This window comes from Sebastes fasciatus, chromosome 12 (assembly GCF_043250625.1).
Source record: "Sebastes fasciatus isolate fSebFas1 chromosome 12, fSebFas1.pri, whole genome shotgun sequence".
In the NCBI taxonomy this organism is placed as follows: domain Eukaryota; kingdom Metazoa; phylum Chordata; class Actinopteri; order Perciformes; family Sebastidae; genus Sebastes; species Sebastes fasciatus.
The window spans coordinates 32,962,972-32,978,475 of NC_133806.1; the positions used below are offsets into that span (position 1 = coordinate 32,962,972).

General features: G+C 42.1%; 1 protein-coding gene across 1 annotated transcript; it reads right to left on the bottom strand.

Moving 5' to 3' along the window:
* Positions 1-41: 41 nt before the first annotated feature.
* zhx1 (zinc fingers and homeoboxes 1) lies at positions 42-14,791 on the bottom strand. The gene is made up of 8 exons (XM_074654766.1): positions 14,322-14,791; positions 11,918-12,250; positions 11,355-11,818; positions 10,766-10,981; positions 10,386-10,601; positions 9,069-9,233; positions 7,644-8,819; positions 42-5,988 (listed from the first exon to the last, which is right to left on the bottom strand). Exons 2-8 carry the CDS (start codon positions 12,129-12,131, stop codon positions 5,710-5,712), a joined length of 2,730 nt encoding a protein of 909 aa, XP_074510867.1. The 5' UTR covers positions 12,132-12,250; positions 14,322-14,791; the 3' UTR covers positions 42-5,709.
* Between the last annotated feature and the right edge of the window lie 713 nt (positions 14,792-15,504).

The window sequence follows — 15,504 nt, forward strand, 5'->3', positions numbered from 1 at the left end:
TTCAAAGCAAAAACATGAAAAACGTTGCTCACAAGTGCACATCTCTTTTGATCAAAATTTATTGGGTTTTGTCCTCAAACAAGTATAAAATATAAATCTTTTCTAAATCAAGCAAGAAATCAAGCGAGAGCCTCAATAAAAGCTGGGATTTTAAATTAACATTGCACAAATTGTCTGCCTCACAGGTAGCTGGTAGCAACAAGCTGATGACGGCAGAAAACCGCGAAAAGGAAATAGTTAGCTTTCTAAAGCAAGCCTGCAGAGGCCAACGCACATACATGCACATACCATGTTCAAAGTTTATGACAGATGCTCTCAGTTTTTAACACATTGTTTTAGATGTACAGGCAGTGTGGGAATAACTTAGTGTAGATGGTGATGTCAGTTCCGTAGACACAGAATACAAGTTCAACCTTGAGTGAATCAGTTTCATATTCCCAGAATCCCCTCCAGTTGTTGATCAGGTGTACTGGGTAAGGCGTATCAGTTCAGGGTGGATTCTCAAGATCAACAATGAGATCACAGCTTATTTTTCAAGGGGACTAATTGTCAGTTGAAGTCAGGAGTGACATTTTACAATGTCACAGAAATGAACATTGAACCCATTTCTTAAGAGCATACAGTTAGATGATTGTATTCGTCCCATCTGTGTCTATCGGACCAACTGTAATTTAATACAGGAGCTGAGAGATTACTGTCATCCATCAGTAAAACAGGTTGAGTTGTATTGAAGCAGGAACAACGAGAGAAAACGGTTCAACCCAAAGCACGCTCTTTAGGAGCAATAACTCGTGGTAAAAACTGTCAACAGATGAAAATTAGATCAGAAAAAAACAGAAGGTGAAAATTTCATTGTTAATGACTAAAAAAACAAAACATTTATACGTACAGTATATTACAATTCTGACAAGGTGTTTTCTGTTTTTTTTGCCAAAAAAAAGCTGGCTGCTGTCTCATGAAAACATTTGAATCTCTGACCGCTGTAAGAAAACATTCAACCAACTACCTGTCTAAATAGAGAAAACGAGCGAGGACTATAGCAGAAGTATAGCGAAGGATACAGATATGACATGTGCACGACAGGACATCAGGGTAAACTACTCAGATCACAATGTTAGCTCTTAGCTCTACTGCACACGGTTAACTGGGATACATGATGACTGTTGGGATATAAAACCACAACTCAGGGAGCAGACACGGCACCTCGGTAAACCTGGGAAATCTATTTAAATACATGTTTCTACCTTCTGTGTAATGGACATAAAAATATTAAAGGAGCACTACTCCAGTGATTCAGTACTGCCATTACATAAAGTTGGGGGACTTATGGGAGACAGATAAGTGGTCAAAATGTGAGCAGCAGAGGCTGAAATATCCTGACTTTTAGTCTCTAGTATGGGTCAAGATCCTACATGCAATTTATAGTGCAGGTTCATTGTTATATTTCTTAAGTCTGAGATGACCCTAATGACATCACTATGACATCATCAGGGTTATTTTTTTTTAACTTTAGAAAGCTCCAGCCAGAGACACAGAAGACATTATACGACTGTGTTTTCAGAGGCTGAGTAGGACTACTCATGGCAAGTAAACTACATGAGTAAATTCCGTGGAGTAGCCCTTTAAGCAACTGCTCATAACATTTGTAATATTTTTTTCTGTTACATTTAAAGGATCATTTCTGTATTTTCTTTTCTACCTGGACCTTATTTTCCTGTGTTTTTGTGTCTAACTGACTAATGGGTGGACTTATGTCCACTAAAGGCGTTTGCTTTTGCAACAGACAGGCTCAGATTGTTATTATAAATGTCTGACAACATTATGGAAACTTTTTCTTTACCTACCTTTACTTAAACGAACACTTTTAGTGGACGTAAGCTGACGGTGCCAGGTTGCCCCAAATGATTACATTGCAGCTCGTTTAGCGGCTGATAGCTGCAGCGTTCTCCCTCGATACTGGACCAGTTTCAAAAAGTGTTTGTCCCCATTAGTCAGTTAGACACAAAAACATTTAATTTATCTTTATAAAACAGGTTAGTGCAAGAGCCTAAAATTTGGACACATTATTAGCAAGCAAAAAACATTTTCTCAGTTGTTACCAGCACATTCGTTTTTAGCAGTTCCTTCCACTAAGTGCGTGTCTTTTCTACTGAGTTCTGATTCTATATTTTTTGCAACCAAAGTACCAAAAAGCCACTTGGGCAACAACACCGGCTGAACTCTAAAACTGATTCTATTTCAAAAAACACTACTCTATTGTACATATTGTATGAGTCTGTCTTGTTAACGAGCAATCCACTGATGTCTGGAAAGAGTTGTAAAGACACAGTTTTCATAGATAGAAACATATAAAACCATTCAAAACAGACCGACTATAGTAAAGACAGAGCACACTGTAAAAGACTGTGGGTTGGATACCCGGTGGGCAGGATTGAGCCTAACCTGTGGACTAAAACAAGCTAATTGCTGACAGCCAGTTTGTAGCATGTGTACAAATTAGCACGTGAAGTACCAGGATTCAACAAAAGGGCACAAAATGGCTGCTGTACAATGACTGCAATTGTGGTAAAGGACTAAAATGTGTCTATGAAAACAGGAAAACAGGTCCATAGCTGCAGTCAACTTGGTAATGAAAAGTAAGTGGAATTTATTAAAGCTACACAAAGAATTAATCCCAGATTAGGCTTCTACTGTGCCAAGTATACCAACCCAAAATATTGTATGTACAAAATGAGCAGTTGTTCGTCTTGGTTATTGCATGCAGTATTAGACAAAAAGGTATACCTTAACATTTTGAATTTGCTATTTTTCATGGTCAAGCACTTGTCACATTACGACAAAACAAGATTCGAGCTCTCTGTCGGTCGCTATAATCTAGCTAATGTCGTAGCTGGTTTAGGGCTTTGCTTTCAAAGTTGCTCATTAAAATGCTTTTTTTGGACAGCGAAAGGTGCCAACATGTAGCGTGACAAGTGCTCGGTGAAAACATACAATACAATTCTGAACACCAAGGTATCATTTTTAAGGATTTACAACAGAAGTTTCAACTTCAGAGTATCTAGGCATCTTTTAGCGTCAGCAGAAAGCAGAGCTCGGTCATGCATCACAACTTGGTTTGAACAAGTTAAGAATCACCCAACAACGGTATGTGATTTCTAAAAGCATTCGCAAATTCTCTCTCGTCATCTTCTGTCGAGAGTCGGTGAAATTCTGTTCAAACAAGCGTACGAGCCATGTAGGCACATAGGTTTATCTGCAAAGCTTCATCAGAGTCTCTCCCCCTGTTTGCGAAGAACTGTGGTCGAGACAGTTTTCAGTCTATTGTCCCGTCAACTTAACGCGGTAAAGCGCCAGGAACAACAGTCAGAAAGAGGAGCGTTATTTGGTAGACTTCCCACCACAGAGGGAATGCTGTGCCGTTTCTTCACGCATCACAACAATTCCTTCCACGAGAGAAAGTGAATTTTCCAAGAATGTCTGTTTGTAATTTTCTGAACGGTTTCAGTCTTTTGAAGATGTCCCTATGGGTCTGTCTGTCTGTCTGTCTGTCTGTCTGGTGTGTTGTAGACAATTTAATGAGACAGAGAACCAACAGGACAATGCTAACATTTACAGAAACATGTCTTGGGAAGTGCACATCATGAGTCTAGGCATTCATTTTACAAAAGTGGACTGGAGGAGAGGGGTAAAGGTATTTGGGAGCAGAGAAGGAAAGACGGGAGACAATTCCCATGGTTTAAAGCAACAATACAAAACATAACAACAAAGAGTACATGTGTGCATTTTCAAAAGGAGAAAAGCTTAAAAATGGGGCTCAAATTGTGCAATTTAGCGAAAGAAAGCGGTGGGTGATTGTTCTGCTAGTTTTTTGAGCCTTATAAACATCCAAATATGACAACACATATTATTAGAAAAGTGGATAAAATGATTCCTCCTTGTGAAAACACACGGAGGATAAAAAAGGCAAAATACTGGTTCAGTTTGTAGTCATACAAAACCGATTTGGTCTCTCAGAGCCATTTTATGGTATAATAAGAGATTAAGGTGCCAAATCAGGGTTCAGTCCACCATGTATACGAGTGGACAAAGTGCATTTATTAAAAGTTTAGTTTAGGTGCTTCACGTTTGTCTCTTCAGTGCAGACTGGAGTCAAATCATTATTTGAAATACTGTTTTAACAGTCTTTCTTAAAGTACGGGCAAAGACCCAAAATGATTCACAGGCCTTGTTTTTGATGGAGCCCAAACCTAAAGGCAATGTGTTGGTGATTTGGTGGCAATTGCAGTCAAGGGGATAACTTGTGGATTGACTTTAAATTCACACCGAAGCTGCAGCTGGTGCTTACATTTACATGGTTTTGGGGAAAAACTCTGCAATGCATCATCTTAAAATCAATTCAATCTTTTTCAACCCATCAGAAACCCACCTAGAGTAAAGCGGAACACTGCAGCCAACTCTTTCTATCATTATTTCAGTGGACCCAGATGTCTGCCTCACAGTGGCCATTATTCAGTTCACACAAGGTGCCTCAGCGTCAAACTGTAAACTGTAGCTCACTGCTCAGGAGACACAAACACATTCAACTTTGGGACAACAGCTTCAAACTGTCTGAATCACCCTTTTTAAAGAAAAAAAAAAGGTCATTATAGCACAGGATGCGTTCTATCAAAAAGGTGAAAAATTGTGTAAAAACATTACTAGCAGTGCATACTAAACACATACTGTGGCATCAGATCTGTATGTGTTCAGTTAAAAATACTAATGAAACAACAAGCTGCTATAAAGGGAAGACTTGAGGAGACATCCTGTGTTCAAAATGGCATTCATTCAGCAGTAAGGTGTCTCATATTTATCTCTGAGAGATAAAATGCCTGACTTTCAGTGTCATTATCAATCAGCTCAAACAACCTGCTGATTCATATCCAGTCCTTGCGATGATCTTCACAGGTGCTAGGAAAAAAACAGATATTGTAACATGTAGAAATCAACCAGTTCCACGACATAGATGTATGCTAGTTTCATCAGGGACTTTGCTCAGCAGTGACATCTAGCTGTGATACATTTTTAAGCACCTTTGTGAACACACAGATGAGTCTTTTTTTTCCTGTGTGCTCTGTTAGTTTGGGACGAGGGGATAAACATTCATAACATTGGAGATTGGAGTTTGAATTTAGGCCTGTGCTCATATCAGCAAGGAAATGCAGCATGACCGTGTAAATAAATCTCCCTTACTGGCTTCAACTGAGCAAGCAAGAAGTGCAAATTTAACAAGGGGCATCGTCGACATTAAAATCTCTCATTAACGACAGTCAGTGTTCATCATATGCTGGATACACCATCCTTTTGTGGTAACTATGTAATCTCAACAGTTTTCATCTTCAGCTTAAAGATTGCACTTCATGGTATTCCTCTTTTAATTCCGCTTAAATTTAGGTGTGCCAGGGTTTGCTAAAAACTCCTTCTTTACCACGATTCTTGTCTAAACTGTGACAAATTACTTACAGTCAACGAGATAAGTAGAGAGTGAGCTAAAGCTAATAGTCCATCTGTTGATGCCAGAAATAGTTTGAAAATACAGTGAATTAATGTTGCAAATGAGCATAAATCAGTGGCAAAAAGACTTGTTTTACCTAACGGTCTTCCAGCATCGATCATACCACTATTTCTCCTGTAAAATTCTGTAATGTTTCACCGTGCTTTCCACAATCATTAGTCTTCAGAGACTGACAAGGATTTCCTGACGCTACGTGACGGCTCCCAAACCTCACTGTCGTCCGTATCTTCGCCGTCGTCCTCCTCTTCTCCTTCGTCTTCATCCTCGTCTCCCACCCCCGCGCCGGTCTGCTCCTCGGCGGGCGTAGACGCCTCTCCCTGCTCCTCCCCTGCCTTTCCTGCTTCGTCTCCGTCCGTCCTTCCTGCGATCGCCTCCTGGAAGGGATCAGCCCCCGTCTCCAAGCGTCGCTGGACCTCGGCGAACCACTCCCTCACCTTTGGATGGAGAGAGAGAGAGAGATGCGTTAACTGTGTGACGACAGCAGGGCTGCAGCTACCAGTGAGGACACCAAGGTCATGACCTCTGTGATATTTCTGGGAATTCATGCAAATTTGACCTGATGAAGGACTTTTTAAAACACTGTTAATAAAGTGAACGCAAGTGATCGACAGTATTCAGGATTTTTTGGTTCTTTCACAGTCAGTTTATGATCTGGAGCACTACAATTAGACACATATTACTCTTGTACAATTCTAATATATTTTTGGGACTAAACATCTTAACCTTTATTTGTTTTAGGCAAAAAATGTAATCACTAAAATAAAAATGATTTAGTAAGTCTAACCCTCTCCACCAGAATTACATACCTGGCAGTTTAGAGGACACTTTGACGTAACCTTTACCGCTAAAATTTACAGGAAATATATTTGAATTGTTAAATAAATCAATTTAAAATTCCTTTCAAATACTCAAGGTTTTGGTTGATGAAACACTTCATGGTGGTTGGGTGGTCGGAGTTCTACTCTCATGACCTCAGTATTTCAGTCTCTCCTCCCTCTCTTTTGGCGACACCTGGAAGCTGCTTGACATCCTCCGAGATCTATTTTCTTCATATACGTTCACATTAACTATGTATAATTTTTGTCATTGGGTTGTCTATACTATAATTGTATTATGTTGGTTATTCTATCCACACAACATTTATTGCATGTCACTCCGTCCAGGGAGAGAGATCTCTCCTCTGTTGCTCTTCCTGAGGTTTCTTCCATTTTTCCCTGTTAAAGGTTTTCTTAGGGGACAGAGGATGTCGTATGCTGTACAGATTGTAAAGCTCCTTGAGGCAAATTTTATGATTTGTATAATGGGGCTATATAAATAAAACTTGACTCTTTCCAAAATCTTGGCTACGGACCATGATTCGATGTGTGTTGAAGTGTGTTGTGAAGTGTTTTCTGAGAGTGTTTGTAGGAATGTTCTTACATTTTTACACCAGCTTCCCTAAGCAGCACTAAGAGCAACAGCATATATAAGCAGCACTAAGAGCAACAGCATATATAGATATATATATATATTTATTAATATATATATATATATATATTTATTAATATATATATATATAATAAAAATCATACATAAATCCCAGTATTCAGTAAGCTTAATGTGCAGTAATCATTCAACAGCTCAGCTTGCTGCTCTTTATAATCCATGTTGCTGGGTGGAAGTCACTTTAAGAAAGTAAAGTTGACTGATTGAGCTGCTGCGCCAGACAGACGGTTCTCTTAATGACACAGTAAACTGAAAAATCAATCAATGATGATTCATATAAGTGAGGGCTGTCCTCGGCCAAAGAAAACTCACTCTACTAAGACCAAAACAACCAATTCGTCAACTTATCGACGAAGACGGGGCAGCCCTAATATAAGTTTCAGAACTATGTATGTCATCTATTGGGAATGTTATTCTGTCATCATTTCTGTATGGAAATGACTGTATAAATAAAGCCCCAATTTGTGATTTGTGATTTTGGGCTATATAAATACAACTGACTTGATTTAACTGTACAGCGTAGGTGCCTGGAAAAACAACATACACAGCACAAATGAAAAGAAAAGAGAACATATGGAGGGTTACAATGACACGTAGTCATTACCTGTTCGTAGCTCATGTTGGTCTTGGTGACCAGCTCATCCAGGTCTTGCTCATTGAGAAAACGGTGCTTCATGTAGTACTCCTTCAGAATCTCCCTCCCGGTCTTGAATTTCTTTGACGGGGGACATTGATCGACATCTGCGCTGGAGGAGGCAGACCTTCTCGGCTGCTTTCTGGTTCGGGACCGGCCCCAACCACGATTTCGGCCGCGTCTTTTCCGACCGGTGCCGCTTCCCATTTTATTGCTTCCTCCCCCGTTTGGCCCTTCCGTGTTGCCACCTTGGTACTGGAAGAACCATTTCAGGTTGCTGTTCTTCCACGAGTACCGAGAGTCCCCGAACCAGCTGACGATGTAGGACCGAGGGAGGCCGCTCTCTTCTGCCAGCTGGTCGTACTCCTCTGGTGTGGGCCACTGGGTCCGCACAAAGGCACTTTTCAGAATATGGAGCTGCTCCGGAGTCTTTTTACTCTTATCTTTCATGTCTTTGTTGATGCTGCGACCGCCGGGGGGAGTTTGACTACCTCTACGAGACGTGGAGGCAGACGGAGAAGAACTGGCTCCTCCTGCCTCCATCTTTCCTCCCTCTGAAGAATCCGGGGAGGAAGTACTGATAGATGGCATTTTTCGTCTCTCAGTGAACCAGGCATCAATCTCCCTCCGCGTCAGTTTAGTCTCTGTCCTCAGGCGGCTCAGTTCTTCATCTGATGGGGTGCTGCCATTCTCGAAACTTTCCTCCAGCACCACCAGCTGCTCTGGAGTCTTCTCCTTAAACTTCTGCAGGGTGAAATCTGGGAAAGGATTCCATGTTTTGGGCCGTGACTCCTTCTCCCTTACGGGAGGAGTGCGTGGACTAGGATGGGGAGACGTGGGGGTCTCGTCGCTAGAGTCAATAATAATGGTGGTGCTAGCACTGCTACCACAGCCGCCATTTCCTCGGCCCCCTCCGTCGTGGAAAACAATGACGTTGCTGTTCTTGGAGTTGCGCTGGTTGTACCTGGTGTCACTGAACCATTTCTTGATCTCTCCCTTTGTGAGGTTGGTGAGCTTCATCAGCCGGGAAATTTCTGCATCGGTGACAAAGTGGTTTTTCAGGTAGCTGGCTTTCAGCTCTGCCAGCTGCTCTTTGGACTTCTTGGGTCGCAAACTGAACGTGTCAGCGCTGAGGGCCGAGTTCTCCTTAAAAAGGGGAGGGCAGATTTATATATTAAATAAGGGTTAGAGGTACCAAATACCTGCTGGGAGGAAGACAAATTAGCTACAGATGAGATGTGTGCACATTTTTGTAGTTCAAACACACAACTGTTAGAGACACCGTGTTGTAATTTTGTGCACTGACCAAAAAAATCAAAAGCTTGCTAGTTGACAGCAGAGCACACGAGCAGAAAAAGTATTTGTCTGAAAGGCAGCAACAAGTGCTGTCCCTACCTGAGGAGAAAGAGAGGGAGGCTGGACAGTGGTAGCCCGTTTCAGCTCACTGTTTGTCAGGGTGGGCTGGCAGGAAACTCTGCTGCAGCTCTGGGACTGGCTGGGCAGCCCCGCCACTGTCAGAGTGATGGGACTGGTCACTGGAAGGTGCCCCCCTGGGCCGACCTACACAGAGTCAGAAAATAATGACACACAGAATATGAGGATGAGATGGAGAGCCAGGCACTTATGTATTTGTAGTTTAAAGTGACTGTAGCCATTTTCTATAACACGTATATGTATATAATGAGCCATAAAACTGGTTTTCAGGTGTGTTCATGTCACTGGTTATATATTTCCTCTCTCCTCTAATTTATAAAATATGAATTAACCACATATACAGTATATTGTTTCTATTGGCCAGCCCTACTGCAAGATCATTAAAAGTAAATTAGAGAGACATCACAAAAGGCTAGACCTATCTGCTAACAGTGAAATCTGGTTAGCATTTTGTGACCTTGTTTGACCTGGTAAAAATAAGAGGAAAGCATGGAGTTCTGCAATTGTCATAAAAAAAGATATATTTATATTTATTACACGGCTTTGTTGAGTACTCAAATCTGATTGGTCAATCACGGCATTCTGCGTCTGTAATTTCTTTAAAATAGACTGTTGCTATGGACGCAGTTCTGATGTCAGACTCTGGAAGACCGTTTTTGTGTCAAATTGTTGATTTCTTCAGTAAGTAGCCGTGTAATAAGCAGGATAATGTACAGCGAGTCGGTCAATGTTGTGAAATAAACCCCTTCAGGGCGATGCAAGACCCCTCCACTTTGCGACGGGGTCTTGCAACGACCCGTCAGGGTTTATTTCACATCAATGACCGGCTAGCTGTACATTATCCCTTACATATAATATTCACATCATATTCATAAAAACATCATTAAAGCAAAGAAAAATCCACCAAAGAAAATGTTTACTTTCGCTGATTATAAGAGATGTGATCCATTAGGGCTTCACTCTTTGGCATTACTGCCTATTTAAACTGGTTCAACATATTTGAGGCAAGGTGACAGACATACAGCAAGCAGGAAAAGTCAAAGTCACGTCCAATCAAATTGTTTTAAGTTAAATTAAATTCGAACTGACTTTTAGCTGAGTCATGTCAAATGCAACCAGCTAAAACAAAGTCTCAAAAACCAAAGCAGGCGATCTAAGTTGATTTCATTCAAACTAAAGCATTTCAGAGTCATGCCAGTCTTAATTTGACTGGTTTTAAGGGAAGGCAGGTCAAAGCCGAGTCCTGTTAGATCTGGCGTGTTTTCTTTCCTTACCTACCTGTGTGAACACCAGGCCGGGCTGGCCCACTATCTGGCAGGTCTGAAGAATGGACTGCAGGCCGTTGGCAGCAGCTGAGAGCTGGTGAGCAGGTATGACAGTGATGGTCTGAGGCACAGTGTGCACCGTGCCATTAAACTGTTTCCTCCTGGCCTCCTCCACTTCCTCCGGAGTCCAGCTCACACCGTGCTTCAGCCGCTGGGCTGAGAACCACACCTGGGTGTAGATCAAGTACATTTGCAAAAAAGGCAATATCTACAGTAGTATACTTCAGACTTCTAAATCAAGATTGGAGTAGCTTTTAACTTAATAAAATATAAGCTACAGAGTAAGGAGCAGCAGCTTTTTGATACCCAAAACATCAGCCAACTTTCATCTACCTTGATCTGCTCCTCTGTGAACTGCGTCTGTGCTGCCAGGCTGCTGATCTCGGCCATGGAGGGGTAAGGAAACTTCTTGTACGTGCTGCCCAGCAGGGGGTTGGTGTCCATAGCTGCACTGTAGGATGGGATGCTGCTGAGGGGAATGAGCAGCTGAGGCTGAGCTGCTGCCGCTGCTGCTGCTGCACTCTGCTGGGCCTGGAAAGCAGAAAGCACCTGAAATAGAAGGAGGAAGACAGAGAGGAGATAAGAACGGCCTGGACTGATAAATGCTAAATAGTGGCAAGGGTGAGACACATCTCGTGCTCTGTGTTGGTAAGCTGCTGTCCTGCCAAAGTGTCTCAGACCAAGACAATGAATAACTATCAGCTGCAGGGCTGCTGTTTTGTAGCTTAAGTTGACATCTAACCTCTCAGTTGAGAAGATTTAACATTACGGCCACCCGTTATCCAAAGCCTACCAGACGTTTTTAGGCGTGCAGGCTGCTGTTGAGTCTGGAAACATGCATTCATCTTTCACAGATAGGGGTAAATAGAGTATTCTTACACCCGTGCTGCTAGTAAACCCTTGTATAATGAAGGCATTCTACCTGTGCCAGGCCAGCAGGCAGAACTGTGGGGTTTAAAGTGGCCGATTTCCTCTGCTGCTCTGAGTATGGGCTGACCAGCAAGCCGCCTCCCCCGAGCTTCATGGAGTCGCGCAGCAGCATCTCCACGGGCGTCATCGGCCCCAGAGGAGCTTCGATGGGCTCCTGATCTCCTCCCACCTCTCCCTCGCCACCACCTCCGAGACCCTCAACTGCCTCGTCTGTCGATTTCAGGGACACGGCGATCCTCTTGGGTTCAGATTTGGTCTTCATCCTCATGATGGGGGTCTTGCTGAGGGAAATGGCCACCACCGCGGCAGGGTCTGCCCCTCCCTCCTCAGGCGTGTCACACGGTTGTTCCTGGGTCGGCTGGTCGCTGCTCGGATCCTCAGGAGGGTTTGTGGCGCAGCGCTTTAGTGAGGGATGGAGGACTTCGCTGTCTTCTACGGTAGAGACACCGGGCTCATCTATGATAATAATAATAATACATTCATTGACATAGTTTGTGTTTCTTTCAGGCTAACAAAGTGCCATTGTGGTCTACACATGAGAGAAAAGAATCTTACTTGTATCTGGAGGTGTGGGGACAACAACTACCGCCTGACCCAGCTCCTCTGCAGTCGGCCCGTCCTCCGCTACCTCCTTCATCTTCCCCTCCTCCTCCTCCTCCTCTGCCTCTTCCTCCTTTGTCCTTTCTGTTTTCTCCTCCACCTCTTCCTGCTCAACCACATCAGAGGGTAGCACCATGCAAGGTGTAGTCGATTTCCGGCGGCTCGACATCGTCAAACCAAACTGTGTTTGCTTCTACTCGGGGTAAAGAAGATCTGGGACAGGCGTGTCAAGGCTCACATGTCTTGGGTGGTCGTGCTCACATGCTGGAATCCGTGAATTATGGATTTCTGGTGGAAGAAAAACATAACAAATATGCAAAGGACAAAAAGCGTTAATTACACAAAACGTTTGGATGTTTTATTCTCAAATACTTCTTTCGATGATTGGCCCAGCAGGGATCCTTCGGTGTTATATGTTGTATAAAAAGCAGCTTCACTCCGGAGAGGAGTGGTTTGTCTTTTCTGCTTCCTATCAGTAGAAACTGAATACCTTTAGGAATTATGGCTTAGACAAAAGAAGCAATTTTGAGCTCAAACTGTACATTTGAATACAATCCTGGCCACAGTGCGCTTGGTGGATCCTGTTGGGTCTCTAAACTATGGTGTACGGTCATAGACCTGCTCTATATATATAAAGCGTCTTGAGATAACTTCTGTTGTGATTTGACGCTATACAAAAATAAATTGATTTGATTTGATTTGAATTGAATATCTTTAAACTGTTCGACCGACACAACAAGCAATTGGAAGATGTGCCCTTAAGCTCTGGGAAATTGTGATGAGCATTTTTCACAGTTCATGTACATTCAAGTGGCAATTGTAAAGTTCCATTCTGCAAAACATCTTTTGCTCAGACAGCTTTTTCTGTGAAAGGAGCGAAGTCCTGGAAACTCGCTACCTGATCACTTGACATTTGAAACTTTACTACTTTTAAGAGAGAAACCAAATCCTGTTTAATACTGCGACAAACCTGAACTCATGTCTAGTTTTAGAATGTAATGTTTTTAAAAGTGTTGCTTTATTGTATTTATTTATTTTTCCTGTACTCATTCCTGTTTTAATCTCTTATTTTCACAAAAAGCCCTTCTAAGGACAGGTGTTGCAAATTAGCATCCGTTCTAAGCACTGTGATACTTGCATCAGATAGCTGTTTTAGCCTGCCACTGTGGCTGGTGGATTCGAAAATCTACCAGCCACTCAATAGATTACCAAAGCAAGTCTAGCAGCTACTAGCATATTTTACCAGAATTTGGCTGGTGGCTAGTGCTAATTTCCAACCCTGGATACTAATAATCATTGGCTGCAGCCCTATTTGAGGTCATTAATTCAGACAACTGAGTTTGTCAAATTCTAACACAATATGATTCCACATGAAAGACATCAACTATAGTACTGGATTGTAACCCAGCCCCTCATCCATTCAATATGTTGGAGTGTATCACAGGGTAAACCCACACCAAAAGTCAGTTTATTGGTAATCAGGGATGGAAATTAACTTTTTTGTCCACCTGGATCCCAAAATCTACCAGCCGCTCAATAGATTACCATTGTTGTTGTTTTTTTGCATATTTTACCAGAATTTGGCTGGTGGCTAGTGCTAATTTCCAACCCTGGATACTAATAATCATTGACTGCAGCCCTATTTGAAGTCATTAATTCAGACAACTGAGTTTGTAAAATCCTAACACAATATGATTCCACATGAAAGACATCAACTATAGTACTGGATTGGCACCCAACCATTCATCCATTCAATGTTTACCCACACCAAAAGTCAGTTTATTGGTAATCAGGGATGGAAATTAACTTTTTTGTCCACCTGCCACTGTGGCTGGTGGATCCCAAAATCTACCAGCCACTCAATAGATTACCTAGGTTATTTTCGGCAGGTGAGTGAAGCAAATCTAACAGCCAGTTGCACATTTTACCAGCATTTAGCTGGTGGTAATTAATCCAACAGTAGCAGGGCCCAAATTATAATCACAGGAATAATTAAAGCAACACCTGGATATGATTTAGATTTTCTTATCTACACATTGTCTGGCTACTGCAAATATTTGACTCCAGTTTTCAAGACATCATAGCAGTAATAGACTTCCTTCCTGTTAGATGGATTACACAGTGTTTAACAGGAACTGTGAACAGTATGCTCTGCTGCACCATGACATCATTTACATTAACAGTTAGCAGATCGATAACATGTTTGGGAGGTGTGAGCTAGCTACATATTAAAGTAACAGTGATTTAGCTCTACAGCATCTAGCATGTTTCTGAGGTGGGCCAACTAGCCGGTGTGAGCCAGACCCGGGCCGCTCATTAGTATTGATTATTGATGATGTCTGTCTGGCGGTAAACTTACTGAACTACTGAACGTGCACTGAGCTGCTACCAGGCTGGCGAGGCGAGGCGAGGCGAGGAGGGATTTCCTGGGTCTCCGGGAGAGAAGCCGTCGGGGCTTTTTGTCTGTCGGTGTCTCTCTCCCCCCTCCCGGTTAACCGTCCAGCCCAGCCTGACCGGGAGTACGGTAGCTCGCGTTAACGGGGTGTTTTTGGGGAGGTTTGCGGGTCTCCAGCAGCCAGCGGAGTGAAGCAGACAGACAGACAGACAGACCGGTCTAACGGCTCCAGATGATGTTAAACAGCGGACATGTCTCTGTCCTCGTTGAAGCAGGTTATTTGATGTCCAGGTCTCCGTCTTTGTTGAAGTGATATAATCAGAAACACGCTAGTTACCGTGGTAACGTGTCCGTTGGTACCGGGCTAGTTTGATGACCTAATTCTCTCAGATTCTTTAACGGCTCATTTTTTTTTTTTTTAATGATCAAACGGCGTCATCATTCAATGTGATGCGTGCTGACGTCATTCCTCGGCGACTCTCGGTGCTCTAAAAAAAAAAATCCGTAAATTTATAGCAAAAATATGCAATATTTGACTACTACAATGTAGTGTTTATGAGGTGGGTTGAGCTTAGAGCTGTCTACAAACAACATTTGTTATTTCAGGTTGTTTAAAGAGGGCCGTGAAGGGATTGGTTTCCCGAGCCGGCGGCTGTCTGCCAGTATGTCCTTACATGACCTGTCAGGGCAGCATGAGGAGCTACATGAGGACAACACTGACATTCACAACACTCATTTAGTGTTGTGTTGCAGTTCACACGGTTCTGATCATTGTTTCAGCTACTTACACTTTATTTTTTAAAACTGGAAGTGACTATACATCTATTTATCATGATTCTGCTTTGAAAATTACGACGGAGAATTAGGAGGAAAAAAAAAAAATCTGAGATTTTGAGAATAAAGTCATAATATTTTGAGAATAAAGTCATAATATTATGAGAATAAAGTCATAATATTATGAATAAAGTCATAATATTATGAAAATAAAGTCATAATTTAACGAGAAATAAAGTTGTCATATAATGAAAATAAAGTCAGAAGTTCACGAGAAATAAAGTCGTAATATTATGATAATGAAGTCAGAAGTTTAAGAAATAAAGTCGTAATATGAGAATAAAGTTAGAAGTTTACGAGAAATAAAATTGTC